Raw genomic sequence first — 14834 nt, 5'->3', positions numbered from 1 at the left:
GGGAGGCTGGTTTCTCCAAGCAGGGAGATGGGGCTTGTGCTGTGGTACCAAGTACCAGCAGCAAAGCAGGCACGCACCATGGCGGGCAGATTTACTCTTCCTTTCTACAGACTCCGGGTGCCGGTCAGGCCTGAGCCGCAGGAAGGAACACGCGAAGTGAAGGGACAGCAGTACGTACACTAGACACGGCCAGGGCGGACTCACCTGCATTTTGTTGTTGACTAGGTCTAGGATGGCATTGTATGGAATCTTGTCCAGGGGGAGGTTGGCCAGCCACTCATGCAGGGTCTCCAACAGCTTCTTGACTGGTGGCCGGCCAGGGAACAGCTAAGAGAAAGGACCCCATCCTCTGAGATGTTGAAAGGACTGCCACTACCTACCAAGGTCTGAAAGCAGCGCGGAGAGCTGTGACCTTGGGGCAAGGTCCGCAAAGCACGCAAGTCCCACACCGACACATGCCCTGCCTCAGGCAGTCCTTTAAGGAAATGGATTCAACCCTAGGACCAGCCTAGAACTGGGGCTTCCTCAAGAACTCGGGGGATACCAGATGGCCATTTCATGATGTCAGACAGGGAGACTGCTGGGTGTGGTATATTCCCAAGTCACCCAGAAGACACGCCACATATTTATCCTCTCTTCTGCAATTCTTCAGTTCTAGGAGCCTCTTTTACTACCTCTAACCAGCTGCCCCACAAGGTATATAGGAACGAGAACCTATCACAGGAAGTGAGGACGTGCAGCCTAATGGCTGACTCCTAATGGAGAGCACGTAGCTAAGAGAACTCTGGTGGTTCTTTCTCTCTGGATAGTATACTGTTTGCCTCTGGATAGTGTGTCCGTTCGTTGTCTTGGTTTTTCAAGACGGGTGTTCTCTGTGTAGCCCTCGTTATCCTGAAGCTCCCTCTGTAGACCAGGTTGGCCCTGAACACAGAGAGAGTTGGGGTGAAAGGCATGAACTGCCACCTGGCTTTTAGATATATTTTTATGAACTGATTACAAAAACATCACGTTTGTTAATTTTCCAGCTGTAACTTTGTTGTGATGTAAGGAACTGTCACTATCATATGGCACATCCTCAAGCCTGACTGAAAGAAGGCAGGAGGGCAACAGTGAGGAGACAAGGCCAGTGCCTGCAGGCCAACAACTGCGTTCCTGGAGTGAGTGTGCTGGCTGGGAGTCAGTCCAGGCAGCAGTGTCAAGAGAGACAGATCTATGGTTAGCTTAGCTGAACACTTTCCGGTTTTGAGACAGGGTCTCTATGTAGCCCTGCTGACCTGGAACTCAACATGTAACTCAACAGACTGCCCTTAAATTCTCATAGATCTGCCTGTCTCTGCCAATTGAGTGCTGGGATCAGGGCATGCTCCACCACACCTGGCTAGACACTTGCAGAACAAAGCCATCCAGAGCCATCTCAACCCTGAACAGCACAGTGGACTAAAAACTTACCTAGCATTTCCATTGCAATATTTGACCCATTATTCCTTGAAACATAAATCAGATTTCTTTTGTTTTTCTGAAGTTACACTATAAATGTAAATGATTGTAACTGAACTAGCTAGACAAAAGTGGTCCTAACAAGGGGCCTTCCACCTAGTGAAAGAACTCCTGTAAAATACCTTGCTCCATTTGTGCACAGTACAATAAGGAGGGTCGAGCCCTGTGCTTGTGGCAGGAACAGTGCTGGACAGAGCATCAGGACGGCTCAGGCTCACTGGCAGAGGGCAGGGCAATCTCCTCCCCCCCCCTTCCGGGCGCTGGAGATGATTACTTGGTAGGAAACTGAGCCTGACACTTCTCACCCTCGTGCCAGTACCAGAACACGAACCTGTACCACAATCACCATGATGGAGGTGGTCCTAGCCCAGCTGGGTCCTCTGAGGACGCCAAGTGTTCTGCCCTGTCTTATTCCTGCACTTCTGCCTGCCCCTTCCCACCCGCTAAGCAGAAGTCCTGCTTTTTAGGGCCAGCCATCTGAAGCTGCCAACTTAGGGCTTCTGTTCCAGCCCCTTGAGAGCCTAGCTAGTGGGCAGAACGTCCCGGAGCACACGCCTGCCACGCCTATGGGCCTTCCTGCATCAGCTTTGTCAGGTTCCCTTCAGTCACCCCTCAGCCTCGCTCAGCACTTACGCATGGAGCTAATCCTCTCACATGGCTTCTGGGAGACTGTGGCTATGCTGGCCAGTCCCTTTCAACCTGACTCTGACATGGCAGGGCCTACGCTGTGCTGTGCCATGACCTCCCCCACTCCTGGACACCTAACTCTCCTAGGAGCCCAGTCTGAAGCTGCCTAGGAGCAGGTCTGCACCTTTCATATCCACACAACCTTTCGTCTACATCTATGCAACACGCCGTTCCCCATGCCTCACCTACAGAAGCTCAGCTTGCTGACTGCCCAAGTCAAGTGGGGGAGTCAGAGCTCAGTGTGCTCTGTTCCCTGTTCTCAGCCTCTTCTGCCCCTCCCAGACAGGCACATACCAGTCGATACCAGGGTGTGGAGGCTGGCCAGTCACCCACATCGCAGACAGATGATCCCAGCCCATACCAATGAGACCCAGTGGTATAGTCTGAGCAGAACCACCCACCTTGGCAATGACAGTCACGAAGTCCTTGAGTGTTTTTAACTGGGCTCCGGCCAGGGATCTGTGGGCAGCCAGCTCCACTCTCAGCAGGTAATGAAGTCCCGACTCCAGGTCTGCGGTGTATAGCTTGGCCCTGAGAGGAGCAGTGCAGAGTTAGGAAAAATACTTTCTGCCTTTCTATGCAAGGCCCCTCTTGTTTCTGCGAGGTCCCCAGGTGGGAGGTAAACTGAGGAAGCTGCTCCAGAGGGTAGCCTCCCTGCTGCACCCAGTCCTACTCATACTTGCCTGTCAAATTCTTTCCAAATCACAACCTCTGAATTTTCTTCTTTGTTGGGCTTTTCAGGCAAGGAAAGTGACTTTTTCCTCACATCTGGTAAGGATTTTAAATAAGAGGAGAAAAACGACCGTAGAGGCTTTGCACTGTGAAAGGAAGAAGGGGAGGGATGTTTTTATGGCTATGAAGATCATGCAGCCCCTCCAGGCCGCAGCCTGGAGGAGAGCTGTTCAGCCATTCCCCTTGTACGGACACTGGCGAAGGAGCCGCCCTCCCACCTGAGATGGGGAGAGAGACTCACTGGCTTACAGCCGCAGTCATCTCGTCCACACCTGCAGTACCGTACAGTAGTGTACAGTACTAACGTGGCTTTGTGACAGAGGTTGCACGTGACGTGCTTGTGCTAAGATTACAGACAACCCTCACTAGAACCCAATGGCAGCCTCCCAGATGTTCAGGGTCTATCCCAGGAAGCTCTATGACCTTGGGCGCCCTGGATTCTTATTTTCTGTTTCCTTTTTTGAGAGAGGGTCTCATGTAGACCCTATGTAGCCAAAGATAGCCTTAAACTTCTGATTCTCCGGCCTCACCTTCCAAATGCTGAGATTACTGGGATGAGCCGCCATGCCTAGTGGCATGCAGTAACAGGATCAAACCCAGGCTGCCTGTGCTCTAACCAAGGCTAACCTGCATACAGCAGTGGGGTGTAGCTGAGACCTTAAGAAGGCTCTCCTGCAGCCCTGCACCTTTCATTAACTCTCACAACTGTTTTGCTTTCTGAAGCTTTAGTCAAGGTCACTTTATTGACCTGTTGCTGGTGCCCACCCTAACTTCTCACTCTACAGAGTTTGCTGATCACACAACAGACACAAACAAAAGCCCAGACGTACCACAGGAGGGGTCAACAGACACCTATTGTACTTGGGGTTTGCTCAGAAATTCATGGAAACAATCAGGGACAACGACCACCCCAGATCCTGGGGCCTGGAACACTGTCATAGCAGGTTTGGGAAGATGGCCAGGGGAAGATGGCTTCACTACATCTTAGCCAGCTAGAGTCTGTCACGTGGACTCTGAGCCTTTATCCAGTATGCCAGAGAAGCGTAAGTCTCCGCAGACCTATTCCTTATACAAACTAGCACTTACACATTAACCAGACCATGAGACCCATTTGGGTAAATCAAGTAACAGGAAGGAACTGACGAAATGCCAAGGGTCCCCAGAAATGCTTTGTCCGTATCCAGTGCTCGGCTCACCATGATGTTGTCATATGGAATCAAATCTAAGATCACCTGCAGAACAAGGAGGCATGTTACTGCCCTGCTTTTCTCAGAAAACATCCTGCCCACTTTACAGGTCGCCCTTCACCTCACAGGTACTGAACCGTCCAGATAACAGCCCTGTCCGAGTCACTTGTACCTGCTGGGCTTGCTTAGCCTGAAGGAGCTGCAGTGGGTCTTAGTCACAGAGGCATTCCAGTGTCTAAAAAACCCTTCCTATGTTCACCACATGGCAAGAGGAATCTGTTGTTCTCTGATGCTCTTAGATGCTGACAAAGCCAGCTACTTCCTGGGCTGTCCCCTAAGATCACGATGGCAGTGGCGGCAGTGGTGGTAGCAGTGGCAGAGGGGGTGATGGTGGCTGTCTATCATTTTGTTTGTTTTGTTGTTGTTTCTGAGGCACGTGATAGCCTTCATTGGCCAGGAACTCATGCGTAGACCAGGCTGATCTTAAGCTCACAGAGCTCTGCCTGCCTCTGCCACTTGAGTGCTGGGATTTAGACACGTGTACCAGCACACCTGGGCACAGTGGTTCTTCTTGATACTGACTCTCATGGTACACTTGGTCACAGTCCTACCCAGAGGACCAGACCTCAGCGATGTGCTGGCACTGTGGGAGAGGGTGATCATGGAGGAAACCATGTTTTCATCTTGTAAGTGCCCATGTGTAGGTGTGAAGGGCAAAGGGCCTGGAAGAGCTGGCATGCAGTGGCTCTGGACATAGGGAAAGGGCCTGGAAGAGGTAATATGGGGAGGTAGGGAAAGAATGAGTTCTGGGCTCTGCTGTTCTTAGTCCTTTGACTGGGAATCCTGCCAAACTTGGAGGGAAGGCCATGGGATCCCAGAGGGCTGTCAGGTACATATGGCTGCCACCCTGATCTCTGCAGCCTGCCTCACACCTCCAGGGCCTACCTGGAGCAGCGCTGTCTCCTTTCCAAACTGCCCAGATAATTTAGAGAACTGTATTCAAGCAGCAGGAAGGAGGAACTCAAAGGTCAGGCCAGGAGGCCTTTTGTCTTCCAGGGACCCTGGCATTAGCAACTGGGTCTCTGGGTCTCTGGTTTGATACTCAGCCAAAGCTGAAGGTTTCTGAACCACCTGTATGACACAAACATCTCACAAAAGCAGCAATGCCCTGCAGACTCCTGCGTGTGGTAACCCAGCACGCAGGAGATCTGTAATAGTGCGAAATGATGGCCTTAACGGAAGGCACAGCTATGGCTGGACCCTGAGACAAGTCCTTCACTCCAGCATTGTTCTTTCTTCTATACACAGACTGGTCCTTAGGGCCTCTGTAACTAATGCCAGCCTAAGGCTCAAGGTTGTGGCCATCAGTGCACTAACCATAGTCCACCCACCATAGTCCATCCCAGCTGTGGCCCCAAAGTACATGACACGTGGTACCTCTCGTCCAACATAAGAACCGTTGCTTTCAAACACAACAGCATGGTACTGGCCACTGTGGCTGTCCATGAAGGAAAGGATGTCACTGGACCTGTCAGAAGAAGACAACCCTTCAGTGTCATCCATGATCACAAGCTGTTACAGCAAGCCAGTACCCCAGTCACTATGCATACTGACATTTTAGAAACCATGCCCAATCTGCACCAGGAACTTGGGGAGAGGGGTGAACCAGGGCTCCCCACAGGCCACCTTTCAATGGAGCTACTCACTGAATAGGATCCAGGGGTGGGCATGCAGGAGGCCGGGAGCCCTCAGTGTGGTTCTGCAGGAAGTCGATCATTGTCTGCCTGACCGTCCGCAGCTCCCTGTCAGGTCCTACACAAGAAAGCCTGGGTCACAGCTGTGGCTCCAGGTGTCTGTACCTAAGCAGCTGTCCCAAGCCCAGAGCCCAAGGGCAGTGAAGGCAGTAGCGCTGTCCACACAACCTTAGGTGCGCTGCTGCTCACTGAGAGACCATATCTGTCACCACAGATGTGTACAGTGGGAGACCACACAGCTGAGAGCAGACGACAGGCTACAGGACACAAGGCAAAGTGGCCAAATCTTACACATGTGGTGGTGGGAGGTGGCCAGGTGCACCAGCTAACTCCAGGTACACTGCTAACAGAGGCAAACTACTCCTGATGCTAGGAATGGCAGGTGTCCCCAGGGACAGCCTATGAAGCACTTCTCACCTGACCAGGCTCACACACACCCCCGTGAGCACGCACCTGCCATGTGCACACCCCACCAGATACTGTTCAATCAAGGTTTGTCACCACAGGAAGGGGGGACATGACCTGCAGGGAAGAGAGGGGCTGGGAGGGGCAGAGTCAAGGGAGCAGAATGAAGGAGACACGTGCATGGTAGCCAAAGGACAGCTTCATAAAACTGTAACAGAAAATGGACTTCCACAGTTTCTGAGGAGAGCCAGGAACAAAAGGAAGAATTCCTTGGTGGAGAGCTGGCTCCGTGGTAAGAACATGTCTGAAGGATAGGACATTCCCGAGGTCTGGATTTAGTTTCTAGGACCTCTAGACTGTCTGCAGCCTCTCATAACTCCAGTTCAAGGGGACACTCCTGTGCTCTAAGGACAGACACACAGAGGCGAGTGGACGCATGCACACACACACACACACACACACAATTTTTTAAAAATTAAAAAAAAAAAAAACCTTATTCTCACCCAAACTAAACTATTAGGATTTAACTTTTTCACAGAAGTTAGGCAGCACCAGTGCAGACCTGCTGACTGAAAGGAGGAGGCCCCGGGCTCCATCTGCTGAGGCCACATTCACTTTACCAGGTTGAGTGAGTCAGTCTAAAAGGTTAAAGTAGAATTTGTATGTTCTTACCTTTAAAATTTTCTCCAGTTGTAAACTCCTTTGTAAATGCTCTAAAATACTAAAGGAAAAACACAAAACAAATAAGAGTGAACGTAGGGGAGGGAGCTGTGCATATGTTTAATATGTAAATGAGATGACTGTTGTCTCAACCAGAAGCTCTGATCATGTCCCTCCCAACCTTGCACTGACTGGACAAAACGAGTTCCACGTCTCTCTGGGCACGAGTATTCCTGCAGCTGTGCTAAGCACCAACCGGGTTCCATATGTCACATCTAACCCAACAGGGTCAGAAGTAAGACAACGCACTAGGGCAGGAGCCTTACAAAGGTGGTGTCCCTTGAAGTTTGACAGCACAGGTTCCAAGGACGAGCTGACCAGAGCTGCTCCATCAGAAGCACATCAATAACAGTTAAGGATAGGGAATATTCCCAACATAGGCCAAAGGAAGCCAGTACTGAGTGAGATATTCAGGACTTCCTATATTTCTGAGAGGGAAGCAGAAGCAGTCGAGAAGAAAGTGGACAGACACCTTAGCAGTCCCACAAGAATAAAAAAGCAGATGTGCTTGTCACCAGGAAAACAGGGAGCACAGGTCCTTTGCCCTGCACCATGGACAGATGTGTCATGTTGTGAGAGGGGCTCCACTGGGTCCTCTGGCCTTCTTCCTAGACTCAGCCAGGGAGACTTGTCACAGGTCGAGAGGACCCTTACAGCAATGTTAGTCCATGTAATAAAAGCCAGGAGATAGTTCAACACTCAGCAGAGAGGGTTATCACATGAGAGAGTTTTTGCACAGCTAAACCCAATAAGCCACAGCAGTACCCAGCATCATGGGCAAATTTTGGCAGAGACATATGAAGTATAAGAAAGAAGGCCTAGGCATTTACATACAACAGTTTAATGGAAAACAGAAATACACATGACACTATCAGCCAAAGGCCAGAAAGCAAGAAAACAAGCAACAAGGACCTGTGAGGTCCCTGGGGCTGGCACCACACTGAGCATCGCAGTACCAAAGCTCAGTCAATAGATGGGTGAGGAGAAACTGTGCTGGGGGCGGGGGTGCTGCCCTGAGGATGCTCAGTGTTAACAGATAGAGGTGCAGAACTGCAGTCACAGGCTCTTTAGAAGTTAACTCCAAGTTAGGTCGTGGTGACACACACCTTTAATCCCAGTACTCAGGAGCCAGAGGCAGGCAGGTCTCTGAGCTCTAGGTCAGCCTAGTCTATAAGGTGAGTTACAGGATAGCCAGGGGTATGCAGAGAAACCTTGTCTAAAAAAAAGGAAAAAAAAAGAGGAGGAGGAGGAAGAGAAGGAGGAGGATGAAGAAGAGGAGGAGGAGGGGGGATAAGGAAGAAGAGGAGGAAGAATAAGATGGGGATAAGGAGGAAGAGGATGAAGAAGAGGAGGAGGAGAGCAAGAAGGAGGAGGAAGAGAAGCAAAGAAAGATGAGGAGGAAGAGAAAGTGTCAAATTCTAGAGATGCCCGTGAGCGTGAGATGTTCAAATGCAAGCACGTGGGCGCACATTCGTGCACACACTGAACTGCGGACCTGCAGCAGGGCCTCAGGTAGTACCTCTGCCCCCTAGTGGAAGAAATACGTACAAGTCTGTCAGCAGAGCCAACTGCAGCCCAGGCAGCAGGGTACGGAAGAGCCAATTCGAGCTGCCAGTGCCTCCCTTCTTCCAGTAACCGTAGACCCAGCAGCATGGTACCCCACAAGGATATGTACCCAGCAGGCTTCTGTGTAAGCAGGGCTTCATACAGTACCCACCTCTGATCAGAGCTTTCTGTGACCCAAGATGAGAAACAAACTGGCAATGTGCTGGAAATGCAAATCCCTACAATCCTCAGACTTCCAGCCAGAAATGCTAACCTAGGAGTTACTGGTACATGGATCCTGCCTTAAAAGCCCCCTGTGAAAAAGGTAGGACTGGAGCAGGGGTCGAGGTTGCTGGGGGCTCACCCTGAAGGTGGGGTAGAAGTGGATGTCATATGTGCGGCACACGTCCTGGTTCTTTTCTTCTGCACAGTCCAGAGCAGCGACACGGATGGCAGCAGCCCAGTCTACAAGTCAGAAACGGGACCTTGAGCAGGATTGCCAGCACCAAGCTACTCCATCCTAGGCAGCATCTACACACCACCAGCTGCCGCAGGGAAGCCCCTGCACCTCCCTGGATGCTGTTCACAGCTCTGTGTTGAGCTGGGAAAGCAGGGGAACTTATCAGCCAAAGCTAGGTGTCCTCCACTGTGCACCAGGAGGGATAACCCATCTTGGCTGAATTTCCAGCCACTCAGCAGCTTGCCGTGTAGCAGTCTCCTAGTAAGACACCTGCTGGGTGGGAGTGCAGGGCTGAAGCATTGTCAGTAATCAGCTGGACCTGGTGGGCCCAGAGCTAGGCCTACGTCCAAGTCAGGCTAGTGGTCTGCACTGATAACTCCACCCCACTAAGGATGCACATGCCACTGTGGCAGAAGAGGCACAGTTTTAGATCTCCTTTCTTACCTTCAGTCTTTTTATTGGGAATCCAACAAATGTACGAGCACACGCACACCAAAAAGGTAAATCAACTTCTTACATGTGCACTGTGTCTGTGTCAGTAATTATCAGCTCTTGTGTAAAATGATTTATCTAAATCCCTTCCCAGTTCTAGAACTCAAATCGCAAACTTCAAATGCAAAATCATGGTCATGATTCTCCCTCTTTTTCAGTCCAGCACACTGTTACAGCCACAGCAAGTAACCGCATGTGCTCTTAGTGCCACTCGGCACCCAACTGGGACATCTCCTTCCTTCCTGCACATATCCAACACTTCCCCTTGAGCGCCCATAAAAGCGGCAAGGGAGAGATTTTTATCAGGTTCTTTTGCTGGGATTACTCTGAAGTGAAGTGTAACTGGGCATAGTGGTATACGCCATTAATTCTAGCATGCAGAGGCAGAGGAAGGCAGATCTCTTGATTTGAAGCTAGCCTGGTCTACAGAGAGTTCCAGGACACTCAGGGCGACACAGAAACCCATGTTTGGGGAAGGTGAAGTGCGTTTGTTTCTGCAGGAGCATGAGGAGGACTCGGCACCTCCCACATTATTATAACAAAGACACATTAGGTCAGGGCTGCAGCCTCTTCTCACCTCTCACCCAGGGAAGGAACACTTTACAATGGAAGCTGCTCCTGGCAATAGAGACCTAAGTGCCTGGCTGTGTCCTGCCTTGCCCTCTGGTCACCAGCATCAATCTAAGAGATGTGCACTCTTCTTGCTCCAAAGTGTTAAAATTATGCTGTTATTCACACTGCCAGGGACCTGGCCCTGCAGAGGTTCTGTCCAGGCCCAGGCCCAAGAAGTGGTGGCTTGCCTGGTGGTCTCCCCATGGTCAGCAGCGAACATAGCTCACAGGTGTACACTGTGGGCAGGGGGAATAGATACAGGTAGGCAGGCATGAGAGACAGACAGAAGAACTGCTTAGGTGCATACCCTCTGTCTGAAAGTTGCTTGATTTCTGGCAGGAGCTCATGCAATGGGTTACTGGTGTGCTTGGCAAATGTTATTCTGTTTTCACCAGCAACCTAGCTGAAAAGGCACATGAAACCATTCTTTTAAGGACAAGTGATACTCAAAAACCTCAGAGGCTACATGTAGGCATTAGCCAGGATGGAAGGGACAATGTCAGAGGACACTTACAAATACCAGGTGCCAGAATTCAGTGACTGCCTTCTATGTGAACCATCCCAGTGTCCTACACACCACCCTCTTTTATTAAGAGTAAGAACCGAGGGTTGGGGATTTAGCTCAGTGGTAGAGCGCTTGCCTAGGAAGCGCAAGGCCCTGGGTTCGGTCCCCAGCTCCGAAAAAAAAGAACCAAGAATAGGTAATTCACAAGTAGTAACCAAATACTGCCAGCTACACAAAACCAGCCCTGTCCCAAGGCCGCTTTAAAAGCATAGACAGAGCCCTCCAGTATTTCTGAATCACAGCCATAGCTTCCTGCAGTCTCGAATGACACAAAATTGAGGAAGAACAGTTAATACTCCCATCAAATTAGAGGCAGATGGCACAGAAGGCACTCTGAGGTCCAAGGTGCTTCAAGGGCAGACGCATGCCCTGCATCTGGCCCAGCACCTCATTCTGCACCCTGACTTGGCTTAGACCCAACCAATTCACTCTACTCATTGGGCATTTCCCCCTACTTTCCTTCCATGTTCTAGAAAAGCCCTTTTTACAGAAAAGCATGTAACAGTGAAAATTCCAGAGTAAAGCGCAGGAACCAGTCTCCTGCTACCTAAAATACCAAAATTACCCAGAACTGGGATGGGTGCACCTAAGGTTTGCATGCTGGGTCTGGTCCTGTTTATTTCTGACATTTTCCTTAAGCATGCACACTCAGAATTGAGTGTAGGCTCGGGGCTTAGTGGTAGAGAGCACCCCAGGGTTGGTCCTGTGCTGTGCACTAGCCTTGTATTTCTCAGACTGCATTCTGGAATCTGCAATCAGGGATCAGAAGGCAACTCCAACACAAGACACAGGAAAAGAGGGTTCCCAAGGAATCCTGCAGGAGATGGTGCTCAGCAAGACAAACCACAGTCGGCTTTGTAGTTTGTTTTGTGTCTGAGATAGGTTCTGGTTATGTAGTCCAGGCTGGTTTTGAACTTGTAATGCCCCTGGCCTCAGCCTCCTGAGTGCTAAGATCATATTTTTGTCATAACCCCCTGAATGTAGCCAAGCAGAAGACACTGAACACACAAGACCCCCTGACACAACTTGGCCTCTGAATGGCTGTAGGCACTGAGATGGGGAGGCGTGCTCACTGACAACTGCACCCTGGATCCCCATCAGAGCAAGGCCTGATCCCAGATCTCACCCCACCCACAGTAGGGCACTGTCCCTAAATACATGAGCAACCTTGGAGCAATGTAATCTACTGAGCACAGAACACTCAGAGTGCCTTTGATCCACACTGTCCCACCCAGTGTCCTGTGAGTGCAGATGAGGACACTGCACTCTAAGTACCCATTTAACAAGGGAGGAAGAGGGAACCCCAGAAGCACCTCTGCCGACATCGACACGAGGGCAGAGACAAGAGGGTGTGAGTGGGGAAGCTGCTGCTTCTGAGTGCTCATTTACCACATGGCTCAGCGGAGTCAGCGAAGTCAGCGAGCTGCAGACAGTGAGTCACCCTACCAGGGTGGAAGGAGACTCTTAGCTCAGCTGTGCTTCTGGGAGCAAGTTAGTACAACCCATGCAGCCAGCAGCAGCTCACAAAAGGCCTCGACAGGCTCAATGGCTTCAAATCACAACCCACACAGGTCCCCACAGTAACACAGCACTCCTTCAGATCTCTCATCCTGGGCCTGGGCCTCCTGCCTTGGGCCCCCTCTCTGCTCCCTTGACTGGGTGGTTTCCTGTCTCCATCCTGTCCCTGAGGGGACATCACTGAAAACATCCACAGCATCAGGTGCATGAAGGCAAAGGGCAGGACTGTGAACAGAACAGCAATCACCAGCCAGTGAGAGCTGTGGGCTGTCTTGGGACGACAGCATGCCTAGGCTGGGTAAGCAATGCTGAGATGACTCTAGGGCACAGAGACAGGTCTTACTTAGCACATGAACAGACAAGAGAGTCAGAGGACTAGACCTCCTGAGCACAAATTCTATCAGACACTGTGTATGTGCACCACAGACAAGGGTTAGGAGTAAGTCCTCCTTTCCACATTGTCGGGGCAAAGGGACCAACTCACCATGGTGCCTACTTCTGGCCTCTCTGGCCTGGCCTGGCCTGGCCTTTCCCTAGTCCTGTCCCTATGACATCTACAGCCGGCTATCCTAGCGTCTCTTCTGAAATGTCCTGTCCCTCTCATATAGGTACAGTGGAGACACCACTGCTCTCTTCCCTCAGCTCACCGTAATCATTTCACAGGTGGACCCTGCCCTCTGATCCCGTATGAGGCAACTGATGGCTTGAGAAAGAGAGAGGAGAGAGCCGTGGGTTGCCCACACTGGTGGTAGAAAGGGAACATCAGTGCAGCACTGACAGGAGCAAAGGAGGTGCATGGAGCTTGCCCTTTTCAGATAGATTTGAAAACAAGGTCATTTGTCACTGATGGAAATCCTGACGAGTCTTCCCTGTGGCATCAAAGTTTAATTTCCAAAGAATTAAAAGCAGATTCTCGGGGCTGGAGAGATGGCTCAGCAGTTAGAGTATTGGCTGTTCTTCCAGAGGTCCTGAGTTCAATTCCCAGCAACCACATGGTAGCCATGGTGGCTCACAACCATCTGTAATGGAATCAGATCACCTCTTCTGGTGTGCATTAAAACAGAGCACTCATATACATAAAACAAATAAACAAACCAATCAATCTTTGGGGTAAAAAAGCAGATTCTCCAGCCAGTTGTGGTGGTTCACACCTGTAATCCCAGCACTTGAGAGGTAGAGGCGGACAAATGTCTGGGTTCAAGGTCAGCCTGACCTACAGAGCTAGTTCCAGGAAACAAACAAAAAGCCAAACAAACACACAAAGCAGATTCTCACCAAGGGAACCCATGTCATCAAGGAACATAGAGGAACAGAGCACAAGTCCTCCAGGGGCAGGAGGTAGCTAGAACAAAGTCCTCTTAGTGCCAATACATCCATCAGCATCTCTACTGACTGGGTACCGTGTGAAGTTCACACATAACCCTGCCAGAGCTAGTGAGAAATGACCACCAGTCCTGTTCAGTGGTATCCAGTGGCAGATGAAGGACTGAGGCTCACTGTGGCTGAGGAGGAAAGCGGCTGGAGGAGGAAGCTGGCCAGGCTGAGGACACGGTCACACCTTGGGCTGAAATGCCATGGGCCATTCCTCACTGGCTTTAGGTAAACTTTGGTCCAAATCTGCCTATACAGTTGGGTGAGGTAGTGCACACCTGTAACCGTGCATCAAAAAGCAGAGGCAAAAGGATTCCAGCTTTGAGGACAAGACTGGGCTACACAGCAAATCATTTCTCCCTCTGCCTGCTGAAAACGTGCAAAGGATCCTAAAGGGTAAGTGTCTTGCCTCTGTTCTGTCCACTGAGAGCCTCACAGGCCTGAAATGGCCCGCAAAGTTCCCCGCAAAGACATTACTTTCTCACTGCCAGCCAGGGCCCTGGCTATGGGAACCAGTGACCCACTATTCTCTAAGCTGTTCTCAGTTTTTATACCCTGTATGAGGAGTTAGCTTGCCTTTCCTGTGTCCAGTTTTTCCTGACTTTTACCCAGACACTTCTCAGCTGTCATCAGCTCTGCCATTCTTTGGCTTCTTTCATGCAGGAGCAGGATGGACGCTGCTTGTCTGGTCTCCCAGTCACCATCCCTTTAACATCCACTAGACCTAGGGTCCTGCCTACCTGGGGTCTCTGCCCTTGCTGTAGTCAGTCACAGGAATAACTCGTCAGAGGGCAACACCAGGCCTCCTCAACTGCCAATCTAGCCTCGTCAGCATGGGCAGGTCAGTCCTAAACCTGCCTGCTTTGCTCACCACTCTCTTCAGCCTAGCAGAGTTGGTGAAGAAGTGTGAGAACTAACTCAGAGCCCACATTACCACCCGACACCTGCCAACACTGAGAGAGAGTCCAGCTTCATTCTCACACAAGCACCACCTGCTTTGGCTGCTACTTCAGATTTCTGTGAGCTGATAAAGTACCAGAAGAGCCACACTTAGATAAGTGCCCTCCACAGTGTGTGCTGGAAAAGACGTTTATGTGCTGGCATCTCATGAGGCCTTGGAACACCAGATGGGCCTGTGTACCTGAGAAAGCCAAAACCGAAATGGCCTGAAGCCTAAGGCTGGCAGATGGACAGTCTTCACAGAAAACAAAAGACACAGCACCTACTTTACTAAAAATGGGAATGAGAACTCTAAAGATGCTGGCTTTGGGGTGTGTGCCTCACTCAGC

General features: G+C 50.7%; 1 protein-coding gene across 2 annotated transcripts in view; it reads right to left on the bottom strand.

Moving 5' to 3' along the window:
• Window positions 1–14834, bottom strand: part of Qsox2 (quiescin sulfhydryl oxidase 2) — a 40477-nt gene that overhangs the window by 21049 nt on the left and 4594 nt on the right. For both annotated transcript variants that reach the window (XM_032903047.1, XM_032903046.1), the window contains exons 2-9: window positions 8892–8992; window positions 6935–6983; window positions 5810–5915; window positions 5541–5631; window positions 4003–4148; window positions 2868–3002; window positions 2586–2715; window positions 205–327 (exon numbers count right to left, since the gene is read on the bottom strand). In XM_032903047.1, the coding sequence (XP_032758938.1) occupies window positions 205–327; window positions 2586–2715; window positions 2868–3002; window positions 4003–4148; window positions 5541–5631; window positions 5810–5915; window positions 6935–6983; window positions 8892–8992 (881 nt within the window). The remainder of the gene's footprint in view (window positions 1–204; window positions 328–2585; window positions 2716–2867; window positions 3003–4002; window positions 4149–5540; window positions 5632–5809; window positions 5916–6934; window positions 6984–8891; window positions 8993–14834) is intronic.

This window comes from Rattus rattus, chromosome 5 (genome assembly GCF_011064425.1).
Source record: "Rattus rattus isolate New Zealand chromosome 5, Rrattus_CSIRO_v1, whole genome shotgun sequence".
In the NCBI taxonomy this organism is placed as follows: Eukaryota; Metazoa; Chordata; class Mammalia; order Rodentia; family Muridae; genus Rattus; species Rattus rattus.
Note: the sequence above shows the minus strand (reverse complement) of the source record. Positions and strands in the feature narration are given on the sequence as shown.